General features: G+C 36.3%; 1 protein-coding gene across 1 annotated transcript in view; it reads left to right on the top strand.

Annotated features, from left to right (window-relative positions):
- LOC139668697 (dystonin-like) overlaps positions 1-24,739 on the top strand; it is a 301,638-nt gene that overhangs the window by 155,845 nt on the left and 121,054 nt on the right. The window contains 21 exon segments of the mRNA XM_071548494.1: positions 1,910-2,003; positions 2,337-2,491; positions 3,352-3,811; positions 3,899-4,027; positions 4,220-4,297; positions 4,411-4,572; positions 4,664-4,768; positions 6,688-6,783; positions 8,085-8,210; positions 8,600-8,752; positions 9,007-9,161; positions 9,331-9,457; positions 10,497-10,680; positions 11,626-11,783; positions 12,094-12,272; positions 12,467-12,605; positions 13,415-13,608; positions 15,813-15,975; positions 16,623-16,706; positions 16,791-16,898; positions 17,621-17,719. Of these exon segments, the coding sequence (XP_071404595.1) occupies positions 1,910-2,003; positions 2,337-2,491; positions 3,352-3,811; positions 3,899-4,027; positions 4,220-4,297; positions 4,411-4,572; positions 4,664-4,768; positions 6,688-6,783; positions 8,085-8,210; positions 8,600-8,752; positions 9,007-9,161; positions 9,331-9,457; positions 10,497-10,680; positions 11,626-11,783; positions 12,094-12,272; positions 12,467-12,605; positions 13,415-13,608; positions 15,813-15,975; positions 16,623-16,706; positions 16,791-16,898; positions 17,621-17,719 (3,148 nt within the window).

Here is a 24,739-nt window from a genome sequence, read left to right as displayed (position 1 = left end):
ACAGCACCCTGCTATGGAACAAGTTCCTATAGAGGAATATAAAGTTTTCCCACACAATACAGGGCTGTCCCCCTTACACAGAGCAGGAGACTGGAGAGCAGCAGCAGAAATAAAGCCTGCTAGGTCTTGCAAGTTAATCTGTGGAAAGCAAAGTTAGTGTTTGGCTTCACTGATGGAAATTCTGTTCCTACTTGCAGAAAGCTGTATTACATTTGTTGAGAATGTGTGTAAATGATGTTAGTTTATTTTGTTTTTATTCATATGGACGGAGCACAAGTAAACAAACATGAACCTAAACTTACTCCCCTATTTCAGGAATGGTAAACATACTTTAAGTGGCAGATCATGATCATACAGTGATAGTTACTACATATGGTGGTCACTGTAAAATGAGAGGGAAAATTAGCCACCAAGTTAAAATTATCAGTTGATCTGGACACAAGAATGTCATTCATATTTGTTGTATTGGTTACTAGTGCATCTCATTAATACAAGGTGTTGATACAGCTCCTGGGGTGAAATTTGATTGTGGCAAAAATGTGAGCTCAACTAATACTGAAATCTGGTAAGTAATAAAACTTTGCCTGCAAGTCTGGTGAATACCTCTGGAAGTATCAACACAGATAGACAATGTGTGGCCAGATTGGTGTATGGGATCAAATTTACTATGATGTCAGTGAGGAGAGTGCCAAACTGAGGTCTAGTTTGCAAAACTAACAGAGTTTGGCATTGCTGCAGGGGTGTGTCTGTGCCTTTGCTGTGCTCTTCTGAGTAAACAGTCACCTTATGGGGTGGGTGTGGTTGTTCAGGATTCCTAAAAGCAAAGGTTGAAATACTGCAAAAAATCACCCTTAATCCACATTCTGAGTTAAAATGTAAACTTAAGAGCAGTGATCAGATATTTCTTACTTGTTTTGTGGTGAAAACAGAAAGAAGCAATTGTCTGTGAATGTGAAAGAAAATGAAGGGAAATTTTCAGGGCAGTGTAGTGGGACAGGGCAGTTCATAAACATGTATGCTTGGACTGTGGAGTTCGGATGGTGGGTTGGATGGTGTACAGTTGTCTCAGATTGTATTGTTATGAGCTGATTAGCCATGATACTCCCCCAGTTTTATTGTGCAGTGCCATTTGAAGGAAAAGGAGTCAGCCCAACCTAGAAGTTATTTGTACTATCTTGTTGAGCGAGGATTTCTCACTTCACTCTTTTTTGAAACTTTTCATTGAAGAGTGAGAAACACTGCAGAGAGTTCTTTTAGTTCTTAGTTCGCTTCTAGTTATTTAGTGACACTTAAATAAAATATTTGGCATGTCTGTTTCTTAGAGACGCCCTAATGTTGCTGCCTAGTCTGTACTTGCAAAGCTTTATTGCAAGGCAGAGAAGCCAAAAGCAAGGTAGTGTACATAGCCCCAGGTAAAATCCTTTGAAGAGCTGGCAGAATATTAAATTGCTGGCTTTGAATGTGTGTACGGAGCGTATTTAAAGGAGGAGTGCTAGGTGTTTCAAAAGCCAGTAGTGGAATTACAACCCTAGGAGCTGTACATTTTGTAGGAGTTTTATCTTTTCATTTTTGAGCAAATGCAAACGGCCAAAAGGACTGTACTCTGGATGTAAAAATGAATAGCAGTAGTTATGGCTATCATAGCAGTGATTCACTGTTTAGCAACAGTGCTAGTACTCGAACCAGCGTTGATTCTAACGAGAATTTCCTTTCTGTTCATTGTGGTCCCACACTGATTAAATCTTGTATAAGCTTTGGTAATGGCACCTTAGAAGGGAACAGGTAACTTGGCATATGTATTTGTGCTTTGTGTTAGATGCTATTGATTCATTTATTTGTTTTTGAAGTCATACAATATAAATAACATTAATAGTTATTTATTTTTCTGAAATGTTTTGGCATCACCTAGGTTGGAAATGCTGCAGCAGATTGCAAACAGAATTCAGCGGGACAGCCGGAGCTGTGAGGATAAACTGGTACTTGCCCGGAATGCTCTGCAGTCTGTAAGTCAATTGGTGATTTTACTTGTCGTGAACTTATAGCAGTAGAATGGCTACTTAAAAAAAAAAAAATTCATAAGGATTTTTGAGTGCAACCTTAACAGTTGCTACTTTTATTTTCATTGTACTGCTACTATAGTATTTCTTCAAGAAATACCACAAATTGCCTAGAATGAGTTGTGTTAGGTTTTTTTTTGTTGGTGGTTAGATAAAATGCTTCATGATTCTTTCAAGATCAGAATAAGTTTTACAAAAAAAAAAAAAGAAAAAAAAGAATTCTTACAGCTGATTTCTCTTCGGTTTAGCTGCAAGGCTTAATGACTCTTATTTTTTAAGGACACCAAGCGACTAGAGTCAGGGCTCCAGTTCCAACATGAAGCAGAGATAGCTGGCTATATTCTTGAATCTGAGAACCTTCTCCGTCAACAAGTGATCGATGCCCAAATTCTTATTGATGGAAAATACTACCAAGCAGACCAGCTTGTTCAAAGGTACTTTACAGTATTTTTATGTAAATAAATAGATGTCCCAGGTATGGATACCCATTATGGGCAACTTTTCAGTTCTTCATGTCTGAATAGACTTCTCAATCTGTCACTAAGCGCCCAAATATCAGGTATTCTGATGGGTACATTTCCCACAAATGCTGAAGTCAAGAGGAGCTGTTTATACTCATTTGTGAAAATTAAGTCATTCCTCTGAACGTCTTAATGTTTAATGTTTACCAGATATCTGTGTGTAAAGATGTTAGCTTGTTTTATTGCACCTAAAATGCATTTAGAATTCACTAATATTGATTTTTTAAATGGAGGTGAGATTTTTGGTGATAGCTGTAGGAGTATTAACAGGTGGGCTAACATTAGATTAAATGTGGCAATGTGTACAGTCTTGGCAGAAAGAAGCACTTAAACAGCATAGTTTAGTTTTATGAAGAATTGGCTCTGAAGTTTTGTCAGTATTCATCCTAGACTGGTTGACATCAAACACATAGCTCCTTGGCAGTGAACTGCAAGTGTTTGATCTACTGCAACATGTAGTATCTTGTAAGATTTCTGGGTTGCTGATTGTTCCCTGGAATTGTGTACAGTGCATGTTAGTGCCCATACCATGCTGATTTTTTTAGTCATTGCCTGATTTCTGCATCTGTTATCTTTATAGACTGACATAAGTATAAGCTGACATAACCTGTACTTTCTGACAGAAATGCTTATTTGTAAATATTTGTGTGACTAAAGTGTAAGAGATCATGTGAATTCAAGTTACTATTCAAATCAATTCAGCATAATAAACTTTAATCATAAGCATTCTTTGAAATTATTTTTATTTATTTTTTCTTATTTTATTTTAATAGAGTTGCAAAACTTCGTGATGAACTGATGGCCATACGGACTGAATGTTCTTCTTTGTACAACAAGGGGCATGCACTGACCACAGAACAGACAAAGCTGATGATATCAGGAATAACTGAAAGCTTAAACTCAGGATTTACAACAAACCTAACCCCTGAACTAAATGCTGCAATGACACAAGGTTTAACACCTATGACTTCTTCCAGCTTGACATCTGGCCTTTCATCAGGTCTTACTTCCAGACTGACACCAACTATCACTCCCGCTTACCCACCAGGCATCCCACCACGGTTAATTCAGAGCTATGTGACAGGAGTAGACAGTGGGACTCTGCAAACACTCAAACTGATGCAAATCAGAAAACCTCTTATGAAATCAGCTTTTGTGGACCAGAATTTAACAGAAGAAGAGGTGAACATGAAATTCGTCCAGGACCTATTGAGCTGGGTGGAAGAAATGCAGGTAGCAATCTTTTTGGAAACAGTCCACTTTTAATTATTACATTTACTTTTTGTAGATCATGGCTAATTTTTTCTCCCTGTTTGTAAGGTGCAACTTGATCGAGCAGAATGGGGTTCAGATTTACCAAGTGTGGAAAGCCATTTGGAAAATCACAAAAATGTCCACAAAGCTATTGAGGAATTTGAATCCAGCCTTAAAGAAGCCAAAATCAGTGAGGTACTGCACCATACTGTTTATTTCTTTGGTTAATTTCTCACTGGGTGACCCATAAACTAATGTTAAATTTTAGAATTTTGTTTGGGTTTCTTTTACTTCTGATCTCTAGATGACTTTTGATGAAATCAGAAATCCAGTGGTTTAACATATCTAACCTTTTTGTTGTCCTTTGATCTCATATGCCAAATATAGATCCAAATGACTGCCCCTCTTAAACTCAGTTATATGGAGAAACTGCATAAACTGGAGAGTCAGTATTCAAAGCTCTTGGTAAGTTAATCATTCCTTTTCTGTGTTCAGCTTTTCAGTGTGCATAATTTCTGATATGGGATGAGCTTTAAATTCTGATTCTTGTAAGTATTTTTCCTTTCTTTTTAATAAAGAACACATCGAGAAATCAGGAAAGGCATCTAGATACTCTCCACAATTTTGTGTCTCGTGCTACTAGAGAACTGATATGGCTGAATGAAAAAGAAGAGGAAGAGGTTGCATATGACTGGAGTGAAAGAAACCCCAATATAACAAGAAAAAAGGAATACCATGCAGTATGTATTGGTAGTATAATCCAGAGGGAATGATTAAGTAATAGTTAATAATTTAAGAGATTTCTAATGCTTTTTTTTTGTCTGGAAAAAGGAATTAATGAGAGAACTTGATGAAAAAGAAGAAGTTATTAAATCAGTACAAGAAATAGCTGAGCAATTGCTTCTTGAAAATCACCCAGCCAGGCTAACCATTGAGGTAAGTTAGTTAAAAACAGCACGGAAACAGGAAGTTTTGGGATTCAACAGAACTTAATTTTGGGAAGTGCTAACATCGAGGAAATTAAACAGGACTTTGGGTAAAGGGGCTTTCCTTTCTTTCCTCTTCAACATCTCTGTTGTATCTGCCTTCCAGTTTCAAAAAAATGAAAATACTTTTATAAAGTGTTTTATAAAATTATAAAATCTTGGATTGCTTAGATGAAATCCCCCTAAACACTAAAATTAGCATTTTCAGAGTTGTTCTGTATAGATGTTTCTGGTCACGCATGCAGCTTCTATCCTTATTGATACAAATTGCGTTAGCAGACTGAGGGCATAGAACAGTCCTTGTTTCTTTCCTGTTGAATTGAAGGAATTTTCAGTAGGAGCTTTTCTAGTTACTTACCGTATGTGTGGGTTTCTGTTATGATTTAGGATTGGTTTCATACCTTATTTGTCAGTGAATTATGAAACCTGTTTGGATGTTAAAAATCTGACCAGGTGATGTGATTTATTTCAGCCTTGAATCAAGCTCTATGTTACAGTTACGGAAGATTTACTATAGCTGTTGTAGGGTCATAACAGGCTTCCAAAGGAGAATGTGAAATGCTTTTCCTTGTAGATCTTTGAGAAAAGAGTAGATACAAACAGTGGGTTGTAAGCATGTAAACCATAAATAGCTGGTGTATTATATAAGAAGGAAAAAAGTCAGACAGAATGAATTTTTAATGTTCTTCAGCTCAGTGAGTTCAGGTGATGTGATTTATTTCAGCCTTGAATCAAGCTCTATGTTACAGTTACGGAAGATTTACTATAGCTGTTGTAGGGTCATAACAGGCTTCCAAAGGAGAATGTGAAATGCTTTTCCTTGTAGATCTTTGAGAAAAGAGTAGATACAAACAGTGAGTTGTAAGCATGTAAACCGTAAATAGCTGGTGTATTATATAAGAAGGAAAAAAGTCAGACAGAATGAATTTTTAATGTTCTTCAGCTCAGTGAGTTCATATCTGCCTAAATTGGAAACATGAACAAAACTTGTCCCTTCCTTCCTTCTCTTGACATGTACTTTGAATAATAAATGATTTTTTATGTAATGTGGGGATTTCCATTCTTTAAAAGTGTGTGCTGTTCTAATGGTTTCTTATCAGTATAATACAGTAATACATTAAAGATGCATATTACAAAACCAGGCCACTGCAGTGATGATGACTGTGCAGGTTATGCCATCTCCAGTAATGCTATATTGGGATATTTATAAAATAATAATAATAATAAAAAGGCCCCTTTCTCCAGAAGAACCAATGCGTTAATGCATCTCTTAGAAATTCCTTGAATCGTTGTTTTGAATTCCCTGAGAATCGGCATGGAAACCCCTGGGGCTGATCTCCCAGGGGCGGAAGCGCCTCCTGCTGGTGGCGGTGCGGGGTGCGGCCCCGCGGGCGCGACTGGCACACGGAGTTACCCATCGCAGAGTCCCGATTGTTTCTTTTTCAATTGTGTATTCAGTGTTACTCTAATATCCGATTTGTATCCTGGCACGAATCCATCTATTTTGATTGAGTAAACAGAGATACAGGAGGACTGTAGATGAGCTTAGACTGGAGGAACCTTAGGAGTTGTACTCCAGCTCTTGCTTGAAACAGTGTCAGGGATTTGTTCAGCCCAGTTCTGATCCGACCGGAGGGTGGTGATTTCACAGCCCGAGGCAAGTTTTCTTATGTTTGACTATGCTGTAGTGATGGTTTGTTTTATTTTTTTCCTCACATCTAATTGGAGTTTTCCTTGTTGCAGCTTGCTTTTCAGGGGTGAGGAGGTCAGGCTTAGCTTCTTGTTTGCGACGTTGCTTTTGTATTTCCTAAAGATATGCAAGTTTTAATTTTCATTTCCATTTGTAAAATCTCTCTCTCTTCCTTAAAGGCCTACAGAGCTGCAATGCAGACGCAATGGAGCTGGATTCTTCAGCTCTGCCACTGTGTTGAACAGCATTTGAGAGAAAATGCTGCATATTTTGAGGTAAGAAAGTAAATCAATAAAAATATGAAATGTTTTAAGTTATGTACATAGTCAAAAAGTTCCACCAAAAGTGCTAGTTGTTCTCTCACAGTACTTACAGAATTTACAATTAATGTGTGCAGTCATTAGATGATCAGTTATACTCCCACAGGCCTACTACACCTCTATTTCTTCACTACAGCTATATCAGTTCAGCAGATAAAAATCTGGCCTGAGATTTTTTCAGTGATGCAGCTGCAAGTAGAGACTGTGAGAATGAAGCCGTGTCCTCTCCCTGTTGTGCACAACTGCTGTCAGTGCAGCTTCTGCAGGTGATGTAGACTAAAGGCTGGTTGGTGAGAACATATTCTAGATGGTTATTGCAGGACTACTCAAAGAGAAATGGAATGTACAGTATTAATAATAAATGAAGCAGAGAACACCCTGCAGCAGACACATCCAATGAAACACCTATCTGATTATCACCTGTTCAGTTACTCAGCAAATGATGCAGTACTCAGTTGTTTGCATGAGGATCATAGATTAAAGAGTTTTTGGTTTGTTAGTTTTTTTGACTTTTAAAACCTTTACTCTTCTTAAACATTTAAGTTGTAAAGGTTAATCTTTAGTATCTTCTGGGTTGGATGATTGAAGAGAAATGGGGTGATGTTGGGATGAGATTCCTTTGGACTAAGAAGGAGGGAAGCCTAAAGTAAGGAAAGGGACACTGGAGAAGACAAAGCAATTTGAGCTCCTAGTGGTCAGGGGAAGAAATGGAAATTCTGGATTTAAGCAATGAGCTTTAAGGGACAGAATGGAGTGAGGATTGTCACAGGACATTTCTCTTCCCAGCTGTGCTTAACCAGGACCCTAGTTTGGGAGTGCAGATGCCCATGCAGAACTGCCAAGTGTGGCAGCTCACTTCCCTTTCCATAAAAAATGTTTCTCCCAGTGTGCTGCCTGGATTTTGCAGCTAGTTTCTACAGTATGTAGGCTTTGTCAGTTTTTTAAATATGAAAGTAATTGTAATTCCAAGGAAAGCTTGACTTAAAATTTTTCCATTTCAGGAACAGTAATTAACTAAGTTTCAATAACTGCTAAATTAATTTTGCATGTAGACAGTACTGAGAATAACTGTGTCCTTCCTTGAAGATTACATTTAGGCATGGAGTTGTGAATCTCTCTGCATATGGGATGGGTCACTTCAAGCAACTAGAAAAGATTATTTTTAAAAAGACAGCACTTGAAGAAAACTTTAGAATAGCTGATGGTTTACTTTTTTAGGTTGTTTAAAAATAACCCAGATATTTGTCTCATCCTAGTTTTTCAGTGATGCCAAAGAAGCCATGGAATATTTGAAGAATTTGAAAGATACCATATACCGAAAATACAGTTGTGATAGATCCAGCAGTCTTCATAGGCTGGAAGACCTTGTCCAGGAGTCTATGGTAAGAATTGGAGAAACCTATTAACATGAGTTATACTAAAATGAGAAATGTGTAGAATTATAGTTGGATATAAAATATGTTAACATTATTCATTTAAAGTGAAGGAAAAAAGATTGTTTTTCAGAATTGATAAATAAATCATTATATTTATCAATGTGCAAAGATTGTTTTTCACAACTTTAAAATGCAGTTTTAATTATTTATTTATATTTACAGTTGCCAGATGGAGGAAACCACTGGCTAAAGAAAGATATTTTGTTCTTATAAAATGTGTTACTTTTAAGATACACAGTAAAAGGAGTCAGGAAAAGTAAAGCTTAACAGGATCAAAGAGGTAACATTTCATTCTGGCCATCTCTTGTGACATACTCTTTTCTTAACTGTTTTAGGAAGAAAAAGAGCAACTCTTGCAATATAAGAGCACAGTAGCAGGCCTTGTGGGGAGAGCAAAGGCAATAATTCAGCTGAAGCCAAGGAACCCTGACTGTGTACTCAAAACATCCATCCCAATTAAAGCCATCTGCGACTATAGACAAATTGAGGTTAGAAACTTGAATTTCTTCAAACCAATTACAGATGTGAGAATTCAACTAAGCTTTTGTTAATTGCCATGTTCCTGGAGAAAGCTGGGCTCTTAAATTTCTTCCACCCTAGTAAACAAGAGCAAATCCTTGTCTTGGAACATTGGTTTTGTTGTTCTGTTGTTTTTTTCTTGACACCATTTGCAGAAGTGCTTTGTACAATTATTTCGTAATGCTTGGCTCATCAAATTATTCTGCTTTTCTGTTAATACTAGATAACTATTTACAAAGATGATGAGTGTGTATTAGCAAATAACTCCCATCGTGCTAAATGGAAAGTCATTAGTCCAAGTGGTAATGAGGCCATGGTTCCATCTGTATGCTTTACAGTTCCTCCACCAAACAAAGAAGCAATAGATACAGCCAACAGGTAGGAACAAAACAAAATTACCTATGTTCTATTAAAATTAATTTATATGAAACTTGGGTTGAAAGAATATCTCACAGGTTTTTGGTGTGTTTTGTGTGTGGGGGAGTTGTTTGGTTGGTTTTTTTCATGTGTTACCCTGACCTAAAGTTGGAATTTTTTTGTGTTTCAGGATTGAACAGCAATTTCAGAACGTTCTAGCCCTTTGGCATGAGTCACATGTAAACATGAAGAGTGTGGTGTCCTGGCATTACCTGACAAATGAAATTGAAGCTGTTCGAGCAGGCAATGTTGCCTCGGTATGTGCTGTGATTAGGAAGGGCTCTTAACCATTTGCTGGAAAGTCATACGATACACTTCCCAGAAATGTATAATCAGTGGTTTGCAGCAATCCTCGTCTTTCTTGTGGGAGCAGCTGACAGCAGTGGCCATGCTGGTTACCAGCATACAATGTTCTTCCTTTACCTGAGCAGTCCTTTTGCAGATATGTGTGGGGAAGGAGCAGAGTGGTGGTACCAGGAAAGCTACCTGCAGCTTGGTCTCCTGTTGTTAGCACAGATAATTTGAAAGCAATGAACAGTGACTAAATTCTGATTTTTGTGCTGCAATAGTCTACCTTTCTGCATTTATGTTAAAGATACCTGAGGAGATTAGCTTCATTAGGCTAATGTTTATCTTCCTGAAGATGACTACTGTTTCCTCTTTGTGCAACTTCTGACTAACAGTGGATCAACTGTGTAGCAACATTTAGTCTTTCAAGCTGAAGACAGCCAAATACCCATTCCTCCATGATGAGATTTTTCATTCTCATACATATCTGTAACTTGAAATGTTAAATAGGTGGTTAGGCCCAATCTGTCAGAAATGAAATAGTGATGTAGATCAAATTACTGTTCTTTCTGGCTAAAACAGTGTGTGAGCTCACAAACTGTTATAGTATTTCAGTACCCAAAATGACATTTTCCCTCCTAGTTTATCCCTGTTACTATTGGAAAGGGCAATCTGAGATAATTGTTGAAGTGTCCTTGGTTGTATGACATGCTCACTGCTTGTTTGTTACTGTGTGGCATTGGATGAAGAAATAAAGTCTGATGTAGGGTTGGCTTAATGGCAGCCCATTACTGGTATTAAAGATTGAAAAAGGATTTTATGGTGAGTGTAAACTATCAGCTGTCAAAGGGACTCCAGCTTAGGAATGCTAAGCCGTCAGAACCTTAACTCCTTGACTTTACAATCTTAGTAATTGTTCAATATTGCTTTTTGAGAAAAAACATTACAGGGAACAGCATGAGTGATGCATCATCGCTGATTGTGCTTTGGGTTTATAATCTGTTTCAGATAAAGACAATGCTGCCAGGTGAACATCAGCAGGTTCTAAGCAATTTGCAGTCTCGCTTTGATGATTTTGTGGAAGATAGCCAGGAGTCCAAAATCTTTACAAGCTCTGATACTGCACAGCTGGAAAGAGAAGTTAATGTTTGCAAGCAATACTATCAAGAGCTTCTTAAGTCTGCAGAAAGAGGTAATACTTAGCTCAGTATAGTAGAAAGATACCCTCATGAAAGAGATTTTAGTTCTTGATTTTGAGACCTGTTTTATCATATTGATATTGTTATCGCCTCCATTCTTTTGAACAGAGATGTTTTAACAATGTGCACAATTATATTGTATCAAAGCTCTCATTTTGTTGTTAACTTTATATATATTAACCTATGTTACTTAATGTAGAGAGTACTACAAAAAGTTTTACACCCAAGAATTTTTATGTGCTTTATAATTCACTGTTTAGTCCTGCCTTTCTTATTTTTGAATGCTGAAAATACAACTTGATTACTTTGTTGAGTTCATAATAAAATTAAAACTTTTTGCAAACTGTTAAAGCAAGAAAAGCATCCTAGGTATCTCCCTAGTTTCACAGAATGCTTTTAGTTACTGTTCTCTTAACTTTTGTTTTAATACATTGAGAATAGAAAGCTTAAAATGTCTGTTCCGATTTACTGTTGAGTAGCTAATGATTTAAAGAAATATAGTAGTGCACAGCTGCTTACTTTATTAGCATAGTTCACTACATTTCATGAAAGGTGTGTTATTCTGTGCATCTGAAAGACAGAATTTAATGGACCTGATACCACTGACTGAGAATCAGTCACTGAGTTTAGCAATGTCTGCATAGGGGTGATGCCTGTGCCTGGGATGCATGGTCACAGACACTAATTTTTCCAGTGGAGATGATCTAATTACAGCTAAGGATTCCTAAAATTTCCTTTGTAGCCAAAATTCCCGTGGAAACTGTTGGCATTTCAACCAGTCACAAAAAGATCTCACACAGAATATGCTGAGTTGGAAGGGACTTACAAGGGTCATGGAGTTCAACTCTTGTAGAATGATGACTGTATTTAATGAAACAGCATGGTGAAAATGACACGATTACTTTGTTTGCTAACATGTGCCTTATTTCTTTCAATAGAGGAGCAGGAAGAATCTATTTACAACCTGTATATTTCTGAAGTCAAAAATATCAGGCTACGGCTAGAGAGTTGTGAGGAGCGATTAATACGGCAGATCCGAACACCGATGGAAAGGGATGATGTGCATGAAAACGTGCTTAGGATTTCAGAGCAAGAGGTGAGCCTTTGAGAAAGTCTGTTTTACCTAGGAAAGGGATCTATTTAAAAAAAATATATGCAGACATTTTGAGTGTAGCCACGAAGGTTTGCCCTGCACCTTGTAAAGATGAGTCAAATATTATTCTTATGTTTGTGAGAAAAATACTGATAAATGGTGACTCTCTTAGTTTCCCTGTTATACATATATTTATTTTTAATTTGTTTTTACGTTGTCCTCATCAAACAAGTGAAGGGCAGACCTGTACTGATAGAGTATATATCAGGTTGATATAGAATGAAAGCACTGTCAATCACCTTTCATTTTACAGAAACTGAAGAAAGAACTGGATCGACTGAAGGATGACTTGGGAGCCATCACAGATAAATGTGAAGAGTTTTTTGGTCAAGCTGCTGGTTCACCTTCAGTCCCTACCCTGCGCTCTGAGCTCAATGTTGTTATTCAAAACATGAACCAAGTTTATTCGATGTCTTCCATTTTTATAGAGAAGTATGTACTAGTATATCTTCCATCACACATTTTAGTTTACAGTTTTGTCTTCAAAATAAATTATAGTATGAATAATTCTGAGTTAATATTTTAACATATGAAGGAGTACTCCATGACATGAAAAGACTGAAGAACACAAGTGTGTTGAATGTTGTTATTTATGGTTCAGTTGACAGGAGGTTACTGTTTTTCAGATTAAAAACTATAAATTTGGTGCTGACGAACACCCAAACAGCAGAATCATTAGTAAAACACTATGAAACTAAGTTGTGTGAAGAAGAGGCAGTAATGGCTGACAAAAACCATATTGAAAACCTGATGGGCACATTAAAGGTAAGAGTTGGCTGGTGCCTTCTCATGGGCAAATTAAAAAATAAGACAAAAATTATTCATCTTGTAATACCCAACTTGGTTATTCTGATGTATAGTGTCTCAAAAATTGACTTGTGTATTTAGTTTTAGTCCGTAGTGGGGTTGACATCTCAGAAAAAAAAAAACAGCTTTGGAGCAATAGAAATTGCATAGTTTGAAATCATCTTCCCTCCCACTGTTACAAAATCCCTTGAAGTGTCAGAACTTCCAAAACTGGCACTTGTTAGTGCTGCAGTAATTTTTTTTTTTCTCTTCAGAAGGTAGTGTATACTTAAGGTAACGTTATATTTATTGTATGTAAATGTGGCCACAATAACATTCCTACTACTGCTGTGGTATACTGATCAGTGTTTCCTAGGAAGTTTGACAGCTGTCGTTGAGAAGGGGTAGGCTGAAGTTCAGCTTTTTTTTTTGGTATATACTTCATTTTGATATTGCAAATTACAAGTAATGCTTCTTTGTTAGATAGAATGATTGGCATCTACCAAATGATTTTTTTTGAAAGCTGCAGTTTATAAGCTAAAGGTGTAAATTTTATGCCTGTGTTTTGATCTTTATGTTTTGGGGGTTGCTGTTACTAAGAATTATTTTGCTATTAGTTGCTTCAGACTCATTCTAGTACCATTTAAGTGTTTGAGCAAACAGAAGTAAAATATTAATTGAAACATTTTTGATTGATTCACTTATACATTTAACTCATGTAAAGCACTAATTTACAAAAGTGTCATAATTTATGAGTTACTTACAGTTTTTCGTTTATCACATACTAGCAATGGAGATCTGAAGTAGATGAAAAAAGACAAACATTCCATGCCTTAGAGGATGAACTGCAGAAGGCAAAGATGATCAGTGATCAGATGTTTAAAATGCACAAGGAACGTGACCTTGACTTTGACTGGCATAAAGAAAAAGTTGATCAGTTGGCTGAGAGGTGGCAAAATGTTCACTCTCAAATTGAAAATAGGTTTGTATAACTTTTTATTATAAATTGTTCATGTTTTCTACTGGCTTAAATATTTCTAAGGAAAAACAATCAAATATTAATGTTAAAACAAGTCTGAATAGTTTTTTGAACTGTTTTTGAAATTCTCTGAGATGAATACCTGTTTTGTGCTGTTGACATCATTGCCTTACTTTTCCAGGAAATGTCTGTGATTATTAAGCTCCAAAAGATGAACAAAATACAGAAACTTTATATACTTACAACTCCTGATACACAGTAGTGATAAATTGTCTTTTTTGTTAAAAAAAAACAAACAACAAAACACCAAAAAGCAAACCAAAAAATGCCTGAAGAAATGCCTGGCAGTCCTATGGAAATACCATCTGTTTCTCCATATAATTAGTTCTGACAGGCTAAACTGATGAACTGACTCATCAGTTATGACTGGATTCATGTTAATTTGCTTTTAATGATTCAAGTGCTAAGTCTGGAAGCCCTTAGCTTCCACTGATTTCTGTGATAATTTTAGTATGATAACCTTTTGGTGAAGTGCCTTTTTTTCTGTGTGTGTATATGTGCAGCTGTTTTCATGCAGCATCAATATCCAGTTAAGATGTTGCTGTAAATTCAACTCTTTACAGTCAAGTTGATATTGAAAAATGTTACTGAAGTACACATGCCTACACAGATGTGCAGAAACAGAGAACACACCTATCTGTAATTCTGAAGGACATGTCTATATATGACATTCCTGAAAATACTTTTTCCTTCAGTCTCTACAAAACAAAGCAGAATTGTAGAGACTGAAGGAATAAGTATGAGCAAGTTGAGGAAGTCTATACCATACAGTCTGAATTTATTGTCTTGAAAATATACTTTAGTTTGTCATTATAGATAACTGAACAAGAGCATTGAAAATCGTGCTGTTGGTGTCATTTGATAGTTTAGCATATTTAAATGAGTAAACAGTGGTTTTCTGAGGTACTGAAGTGTCCTTATTTCCTCAGAGGGTAAACATGAACCACATGCTTTACTGACCGGACTCTGTCCTGAACAGAATATGCTGAAAAATGGCTGTTTAATCCATAGAGGCTTCTGGTTTAAATAGGACAGATTGTGGTAGTTGCAGCACAGAGCTATAAACAAGCTGCTTTCTGCAAATGTTATCTCTGCTGCTTCCTATCAGCTTAACACTGATAATTATTATACAAAAAGTATGTACAAATATTGGCTGCTGTTATCATGATCCTTTCTCTTTTTCATGGTTATTAGCTTGAAAACATGCTTAAGTATGCAACTTGAGTAATAGAATTTCCTTTGCTAGCTCTTTTTTATTCTCCTTTTGGCATCTTCAGAACAACACTAGAGAGATTCCAAGTGTTCATTCCCAGTCAAACTGTAAAAAGTTGTTTAATACGTATGCTCACCCTGCAGTGTTGAGTGGTCCTATTTATATGATCTTTTAAGTAGAATCATAGAATATCCAAAGCTGGAAGGGAGCCACAGGGATCATCAAATCTAACTTCTGTCTTTGCACAGGGCAGCCCTCAAAATCACACCACAATAATATGTAACAGTTTAAGGACCAGAAAAGAAAAACTGTATTTCTGTTAGTATGAAAATGAGTGAAGAAATTCACAGAACACTCTTCACAGGTCAAAAACATGCTTTAAAAATAGACATACAGGATTGATTACTTTCACACATTAGCATATTTAGAGTCCTTAGTTGTAGTGTAATTCCTGTCTTTTTTTGTGGGAGGCACAGAGGGTATGGTGAACTGCTACTTAACTCCAACAGAGCACACTTCTTCTTGATCCATAGGTCATATTTGAAATACTCTCACTTCTAGTAACAGAATTGATTGCTGTTGCAAAGCCCACCCCCTTCCTTAGGATTTCCTGTGCTCATGTAATTTCAATAGCACACTAATAAAGGATATATAATTTCAGCACACTAATAAAGGATATATTGTGAAGTTTCTTCTGTAGTAGTATCTCTCCTGTGTCTCCTTTATGACAAATGAAAAGGCTTCATGAAGCTGGGAGCCTTGGTGTTTGAGAATGAATTTGCTATTTATTGAGTTTTATTTTAGTATGTTTATAGTGTCAGCTGTAGCAGACCTAAGGCATTCAGTCTTTAAAGCTGTATTTGCCTTAATGCTGCATTTTTGGTCTTTAATAATCATCTTCTCCCTTTTGACTTATCTTCTAAAATAAAATCAGGTTGCGTGACTTAGAAGGTATTAATAAATCTCTGAAGTATTATAAAGATGCTTACAATTCTTTGGACACTTGGATTCAACAAGTGGAAGATACTCAGCGAAAGATTCAAGAAACACATCCTGAAAATAGCAAAGCATTGGCTAAACAGTTAAACCAGCATAAGGTATGAAAGGGATGTCATGGTGATGTCAGTCTTGCTTATTAATATGACGTGCTTGTATCCATCAGCCCTGACTGTAAAATTCCAGTAATCACCAGATTTTATGGGTATATGTTTATAATGCAGCCACAAATGTATCACTCCCTGATGATTGTTATTTTGTAGACCAGATTGTTTGGTCTTCAAATCTGCAAAGAAGATCAAAACTTTAAAAATTCTGGACTCTCCTTATCACATAATTTTGTATTCAGTACTGCTCTTCACATTTATAGATGTAGAAATATTTTCATGGAAGCAGAACTGAACTTTACAGCTGTCTCCTGCAAGAAGGAAATGCAGCTGAAGTAGGAGAGAGAATAACAAATTATATGCCTGAAATGGTGTATTTCTGATTTTGTTTTAAGTTCATTCACCACCTATTAACCCTGGCAGGTGTTTTAACTTATTTTGTACTGTAAACCTGATAAAGCCCAGGACAGTCTTGAGCATGATTACTTGTACACACACAAATAGGAGCATATTAGGTATTCCATAAAGTGGGTGTTAGATGAACATCTACAATGTTAGATAATGTTAGATGAAGTTGAAATGTTAATTGCAATAGTAATAAAATAACTTTTTAAGATAAAATGTAGATTCATATTTTACAGATGCTGGTTTCTGAGATTGAAATGAAACAAAGCAAAATAGATGAATGCCAGAAGTATTCAGAACAATACTCAGCTGCTGTGAAGGTAACAAATAACATTACACTTACATTGTTTTAGTGTCAATATCATGTGGAATGCCAATCATTGAGTGTATTTTCTCTTCTACAGGACTATGAGTTACAGACCATGACCTACAGAGCTATGGTTGACTCCCAACAAAAATCTCCAGTGAAGCGCCGAAGAATGCAAAGCTCATCAGACTTCATTATTCAAGAGGTAAATGGATTTCTTATTACAGGAAAATGTGAGTCTTTGCTTAAAACAGAGTAATCATAAAAATAAGGTTTGGGATCTGTTAATGATTAAAGAGTGTAACCCAAGCAAGATTTTTTTTTCTCTTTAGATACATGATATGGTAAATAGTCTCTTGGTCATTATACTCTATTTAGGCAACAAGACAGTATATTGCAATTAATGAACAAAAGTTGCCCAAACTATAAAAGGCTGTATGAGAACTTTACCTCAATAAAAGTTTAGAACTACCTCTGGCCTGGATCTTGATCACGGTAAACAGGGTCAATGTTCATCTTGACCATGGTAAAACTTACCAGATCTGGACATTTCCACTTCAAGGCAAATCAGTCTTGGTTGGGTGGGAAGGATAAATCTTTCTCCCTGATAACTGTAAGAGTGAGGAATATTGACCAGTACTGCTTGCTTAACTTATGACCTGTTCTTACAGAGGGAAGAATCAAGTGACAGTGGAGACAAAACATTGTCTTCTGTTTCGTCTCCTTATGGATCTCCTCATAGATCCTTAGGATTTATTTGTGCAAGTGCACCCATTCAGCTTTGAAATCAAAATTAGGACTTTGGATTCCACAATCAGAATTTTGAAGTAAAAATTAGGATAGGGTCTAGAGTAGTGTTTAACACTTCTTTCAAGGTTAATGGGAGCATTTTCCTCTATCAACCTTGCCCCCTTTGTTTCTCTACAGTTCATGGATTTACGGACTCGTTACACTGCCTTGGTGACCTTGATGACCCAATACATTAAGTTTGCAGGTGACTCTTTGAAAAGGCTGGAAGAGGAAGAGGTAGGTCATTCCCTGTCAGTCAACCAAGCAAAAAGAGCATCTAGACAAATAAATGGCAATATACCTGTTGCAGTTATCCACAAATTTTTCAGCAGATGTGGAAAATTAAAATTCATTATGTAGTGCATGGTTTACAGGAATGTAGTGCTGTACTATCCATAGATTTTACCAGTTCTTCCAGCTAGAGGGATCATATGGTTCACTAAGTTCTGATGGAGATGTAATTACGTACATTAAATTTTAAAATTTTAATACATTAGGGCCTAATCTTTTAGATAAATACAGGCATTAAGATGAGGGCAAACTTAGTGTACATACTCCATTGATATTCTGTGTAGTACACTTAGTATTCCATAGTATGCATTCTGACCACTTAAAAACATATAAAGAGGTTCTTTTAACAAGGAGATGTGATGCCCTCTTAAATAATTTCTGAGATTTCCTTGATATTTTCAGATTTTTTTTGCTTCTGCCTTTCTACCACATTATTTCTTTGAGGTCAAACAGCATTTTATTTATGCTTAGTGTTGAATCTTATTAACAAGAGTAGGTTACTTAAATGAGGCTGACAAATTACTCAAAATACATGCTTGCAGCAGAGTAAACCTTTCAAATAATTGAGAAAAAAAAATCTAAATTCTTCACTTTCTTTGAAATCTTTCTTTCTAGAAGAGGTTATATATAGTTGTTCTTTAAGGACTACATTATTTTAGTATAAACTTTAGGAATTTGGTAAAATTGGAGAACAGTATCATATGGGTATATATCTTAATGTTATTGGTACAGAAAAAAACCAGAGTTCTTAAATGAAAGTTTTATAATTCTGGTGCTGCCTTTGTCTTCATTAGATTTCTTTCTATTAAATTACCTCTGAACCAATTGTTACACTAACAGCATGTGTCTTTGTGCATCATCAAGTGGTGGAGTAAACTGATGGAAATATATAATGTTTGTTGATAAGTAGCCATCATAACTGAAGATTTAGTATGACTTAAAATGCTAATGTCATCAAGGATAAAAAGTCAAACAAAGAACAAAGATCAAGAAACCTGTGAATGTTGATGGGCTTCTTGTTCTTCAAGAACAAATGGAATCTCTCAAAATGTTTTGAGTTTCAGTCTGCTCCAGGACTTACCTCCTCTTCCAACCCCGACAGACTTCTTTGTTAGCTTCCTTGAAGATAACCTACGCAGGTTTCCAGTCTTCCAGTGACAGGAGGGTTTTTTTCTTTGTAATCAGGGTAGCAAATCAGAAAAATAATCCTTTCCAGAGGAGGAATGATAGGTTTTGTCTTCTTGGATCAGACTTCTGAAGTCTGTGATTGTTCCAAGATTTTCTTTTATGCCAGTATTTCTTCCTAATTCTCAGTAATGGCATTAAGAATGTGCAGAATAAGGAAAAAATAAAATGCTTTCCATGATATCTCAGTTTAATCCATGTGCTATCATGCTCAGAGATTACCAGAAGAGAGTGCACTCCAGCAACCTGTGAAGTCAGCTGAAGTCCTTCAATGTTTGGGATGCAATGAAGCTGTTGAACTGAGAGAGGAAAACAAACCTAATGAAAGCATGATGGATGTGGAATATTTGCAAAAAGATAGCTCTTCCAGTAAACCTGAACACACAGAAAATAAATTGGAAATTGACAGAAGAAACTTAAATGTAGACAGATACAGTAAAATCAAAAGTAATGGAACATTAAAGCAACTTTTAAATTTCAGTGGTCAAGAAAATAGCATTAGTGGCAACAGAGACCATAAACTACACAGAGAGCAAGGGAGTTTAATGGGTTTTGGTAACCAAAATAAAGAAGAAAAAAATGACAGAAGAGATTGTTTTGTTTCACCTGACATTTGTGTGTGTGAGAATAGCAATCCTGGTGAAATGTTAAATGAGCAAATTGTTAATGAAGAGAGACTGAAAACAGAGGGAATATCAAAGAAGTTGCCAGGAGTGGAAACAACACACAAGACCACAGGAAAAAAGAAGAAAAGAAAGGCAGTGAGTGATGTTTTAACAAAGGAAGAATGTGAGGTGCAATCAGAAACTAATTTTGAACTAACAACAAAGAAAGCTGAAGTCACTCCAAAATCTGGAAATCATGCCCTGGGTATCTGCCCTCACAAACAGCAACATGTTTCACCAGGAACTCATTCTGAATGTCAGCTTAAAGAACATTATTTTGCAGAAAGCAATAGCCATAGTACTTTAAAGTCTGAAGACAGAGAGTTTCAAGTGTGTTATGAGAAAGGTGATTCAGGTGCAAGGGATGCAACATCTTTAGAGAAAGTTGCATCCTCTTTCAGAGAGCTTGCAGTTCACAATGGAAGTGAAAAAACAAAGCTAAATTTCCAATCTATGAGCAATCCATATGTTTGTTGTAATGTTGAAATGGATACTGACAAACTGCAGAGAGCATCTTTGGATAGAAGTTACTTCCTAGCAGAAAATGAAATCCTAGAAAAATCAAATTTAAATCCAAATGAAGCCAGGAGTACAATGCAAGAAATTTCATTTGTTTCTTCAGGAAATACTTCAGAGAATCATTATGCAGATAAGGTCTCTGAACCTTATCCGTTAGATTTTGAAGTATCACCACTGCAAAATGATCCAAGTTCAGGTACAGAATTGTTAGGAAATGCTGATGTTTTAAATGCAAATGTAGGCCTCTCAGAAGTTGTTTCTGGAGGAGAGGATTGTTTTCCATCATCAGAACATGGATTAGCAAAAAAGGTCTTGAGTCAAGATGAGAAACTAAGTTTGAAGAAAATATCACGGGGTAACATTTATGACTTGAGCAACATAAATATAAGTGGGAAGAGGCAGAGTGGAGAAGACAGGTTAGAACAGGGTCCAAAATTTAAAGATTTATTGCTAGTTGCAGAAATGGGTGGTATAGATGAGGGTCATAGCACAAAGGTACCTGGAAAAGGCACTGAACTCCAGAAAAAAATCTGGAAAAAATCAGGGAAAAACCCCTCATTTGAAAAAAAAGAAAAGCAAAAAAAAAGAGACAAAGATAATGAAGAGAAAAGAAGTGCAGCTATTATTAAGGTACCAGAGTTTTTATGCGATACAAATGAAACAGTTAATCTGAGAATGATTCTAAATCAATCAAAATCAACATTTGAATCTCAAAATATGTCTAGTGATTTAAGGTTGATTGAACATGATTTAAACAATGAATATGCTAATTATATATCAATTACTGTGCATTTTCATATGCTTAAATTGTTTAAATTCTTAGAAATTTATTTTTTATGTTTAGTTTGTGTTACTATTTGCCGTCCTTTTCTCCACCCAGCTGATGCTCAGCCATGTTGGTTAGCAAAATGAAATCTAAGAAGATACAATTTGTGAGAATCTGTATTTTTAGTTCTTTTTCAAGCATAATACATTGGATTTTGTGTCTATGGGGGCATAAGAGATCTGATAACAAATCAATTTAAATGTTGTGTTTCCATTGGGGGCTGTTCAAAATTTTAATATAGAGAAATATGGAGAGGAACTGAGGAAGCTGCCTTTGCATTAGCCCTGTAGGAAATGTTTCATATATCATGTGAAAAATCAAGTAAATCTGGTAAATTTTAACTAACCCAACATTCTGTTTGTTTAAAAATGTTGCTATAATGCCCTTCGTGTCCTGCTTGTATGATCATAGGAATATAGATCATAGGAATATAGATGTGTTCTTACCTCATGTTAACTTACATTTGATATGTTAAAACAATAATAGTGCTAATGAAGACAAGTTTCAACCATATTGTTACTGGTGATTTCACATATTGCTTATAAAACCTGCCCTGAATCTGCCAGTATATGGATAGTACTAGCCAACTAGTTTGCACTAGGATTTTCCTAATTGCCATGTTTATACTTCTGTGTCTACACTGCAGAGCAGCTGCTCTCTTGCCAGGTCCCCAGCTGAGCCAGTGGAGGCACTGGGACTGTGAAGCACACTATGGATCACAGATGTGCTGGGATTTTGATATTTCTCTTTATAAAGCTGCTACATCTTGGCTCCAACTCTAGATACTGTTTCTTTTCTTGGAAGGAACTTGTGAATTTGTGTTATTTTGGCTTGCAAACTTAAATACTTCTTTCAATTCCTGCTGAACTGATCCGGGCCACTGTCTTGGGGATTCTTGCACACTTTGTTTGGCTTACTGTTTGCTCTACCTATTTGTTTGGAGAGAAAGCCTGTGTGAGTTGTTTGGCATTGCTTACCGCTAAGAGGCATCTGACTGAAATGAGAGGCTTCAGGACCTCTTCGCTTTGTGGATGTCTTTGCCAAGGGTTTCATATTTGGCTGGTGGTAACTCCTGAAGCCTTCAAGAGAAGGTGATGGTGGTGGGAACTGCTCATCCTTCTTTCTGGACATACCTTGTATATATGAGTAAGTATTTTCCCTTCTGCTTTTCTAAGAGCCTAATGTGTTTTATGTATTATATTACAAAAAGTACCTTACAACTTGTCTTATTCTTTTATAGATTTTAAAGAATAAGGAAGCCTCAGCACGTCAGGCATATTCAGATCTAAGGGCACAGCAAAGTAACACTGTTGATGAGAACAAAAAACTCATTGGAAAGGTTAAAACACTTGAGGAGATGTTGGAGAATATGAAGAAGCAAAAAATCCAAATGGAACAGGAGCTCCCTAAAGTGAGGGAAGCTGCAGAAAAAGAGCTGAAGAAGCAGCAAAAGAACATGGAAGAGGTCTGTCTTCAGAAGACCAAGGCTGAGCAAGAGGCAAAGCAGTGTCGTATAGATCTAGAGAGCATTGAGAAAGAGAAGGCAGATGCAGAGCAGGAATTGGAGTGTGTAAGGCAGTTTATTTTTGAGGCTGAGACTCAAAGAAGTATACTGGAGGAAAACCTCCGTGCTTTTCGAAATCTAATAGAAGAAAGTGCCTTTACCAGAAGAAACCTGGAAGAGCTTCTAAGAAGAAAAGATACTAATCTTAACGATTTAGAAAAACAAAAAAAGACCTTAATGCAGGAGCTGAAGAAAAAAACAGATGGAGAAGAGAAACTTATGAAGCTCATCAAGCAAATGGAACGAGACCTTGAATTTAAAAGGAACCTATCAGAAATAAAGCTGCAAGAAAGAGAGAAAACTGAAGCTAGAAGAATGGTTGTTGAAGGCAGATACTCTGTAACTAGAGAAACTTCCCTGCCAACTTTCACAGCTGGGCCAGGCAGGCAGTGTAGGATTGACTCTGAAATGATGAGTTTCCAGAAGAAACTAGAAGCCAAAAAAATAGAAGAGCTTCAACAGAAGATAGATGAGTTAACCCTTGCTAACAAAAAAGCTGATAAAACTATTAAAGACCTGAAATATGAACTGAATGAAAATGAGCTTCAAAAATCATCAACAGAAGAAAAGTCTCGTTTATTAAAAGAAAAACTAGATAAAGTCAACAGTGAACTTAAATGCCTAAAAATTAGGTTGGAGGAAAAAGACCAAGTAGAACAGGGATATTTGCAACAGTTGAAAGAATTGGACAGGCAGCTACAGAGAGCCACAAGTAAAGCTGAAGAGGTGATGCAAGAAGCTATGGATCTTAAGAAAATTAACATGAACTCTCAGGAGGAGCTGAAATCTGTTCAGCAAGAAAAGGCACAGCTAAAGAGAGAAGTAGAGGAATTAACCAGAACACAGACAAAAACTGAAATCACTATCAAACATTTAAATTCACAAATCAGTTCTCTTCAAAAAGAGAAACTGGCAGCTGAACATAGAACACAGTCATGCAAAGGAGAAGCAAATAATCTTCAAGACCAATATAAAAAAATTAAAGAACAGTTGCTTCAAAAAACAAAAGTAGAGAAAGAAAACCAGCAGGAAATTCAGATGCTGAAGAATGAATTAGCCAAAAGCAATCAGGTGTCAGAAACATTGAAACAACAGATAGAGGACCTTAATAAATGGAATACTGAAACAAAACTACTGATGAAGCAAATTCAGTCTGAATCTGAGAAGATGGCTCTGGAAAAGCATAATATTCAGAGGAAAAATGATGCATTAAAAGTCCTAGCAGATGGTTTCAAAGAAGAATTGCATACAACAAATGAGCAATTGCACAAGCAAACAATAACTGAGCAAGAATTCATATGTAAAATCAAAAGCTTAGAAGTTGATCTAGCAAAAACAAAAGACTTAGCCAGTGAATATAAACAAAAATATGATAAACAAAGTGCTTCCACCCTAACCATTGACCGGGAGATTAAAAATTTAAATGCCCAAATGAATACTCTAACTATGGAAAAGAGAGTGAGTGAGCAGAAGATGCAGCTACAACAAGCTCACATACAAGATCTAAGTAGCAAAGTAAAAAAATTGCAGGATGAACTCCATCAGAAGACTGTGGATGAGCAGATGGCACGCAAGAAGATGATTCTCTTTCAGGAAGAATCTATTAAGTTTAAACACTCCGCAGAGGAATTCAGGAAAAAAGTTGAAAAATTACTGGAATCCCATAGCATCACAGAAAAGGACATTTCTGGCATAAAACTAGAATGTGTTGCTCTTCAGCAGGAAAAGCATATGGCTGAGGAAAACATCATGTTGTACAAGAGGCAAATGGAAGATCTGCAAGAAAGGCTTAAAAAATGTCACGAACAGTTACAGCAAGGGAAGCAGGTTGAAATGGACTATCACCAGAAGTGCAGGAAACTTGAGGAGGAATTGGAAATGCAGAAGCGCATGGTTGAGAGCTTGAAACAGAAAATGGATCTGCAGGTCAGGGAGAGTGAACATAGGTTTGTTCTGTTTCAGAATGAAGTTCAGCAAAGTAATAAGCTCCAAGATTCTGGATTTAAATTGAGCTGTGAGAGAAGAGGCAATGATTTCAATTACCTGAGTGACACCACAACTAAAGAATTTGAACAGCTTCCTCCACGTACAAAACCAAACTCACCTTTGTTAAGGCAGAAACAGGAGACATCAGGTTTTAAATCTGATCAAATAGAAGAAAATACATTGTACGTGAGTGCTGATGATACAATACCGAGAGAAGTGCA

Source organism: Pithys albifrons, chromosome 2, assembly GCF_047495875.1.
Source record: "Pithys albifrons albifrons isolate INPA30051 chromosome 2, PitAlb_v1, whole genome shotgun sequence".
Lineage (NCBI taxonomy): Eukaryota > Metazoa > Chordata > Aves > Passeriformes > Thamnophilidae > Pithys > Pithys albifrons.
This window is presented reverse-complemented; position numbering and strand designations above follow the sequence as displayed.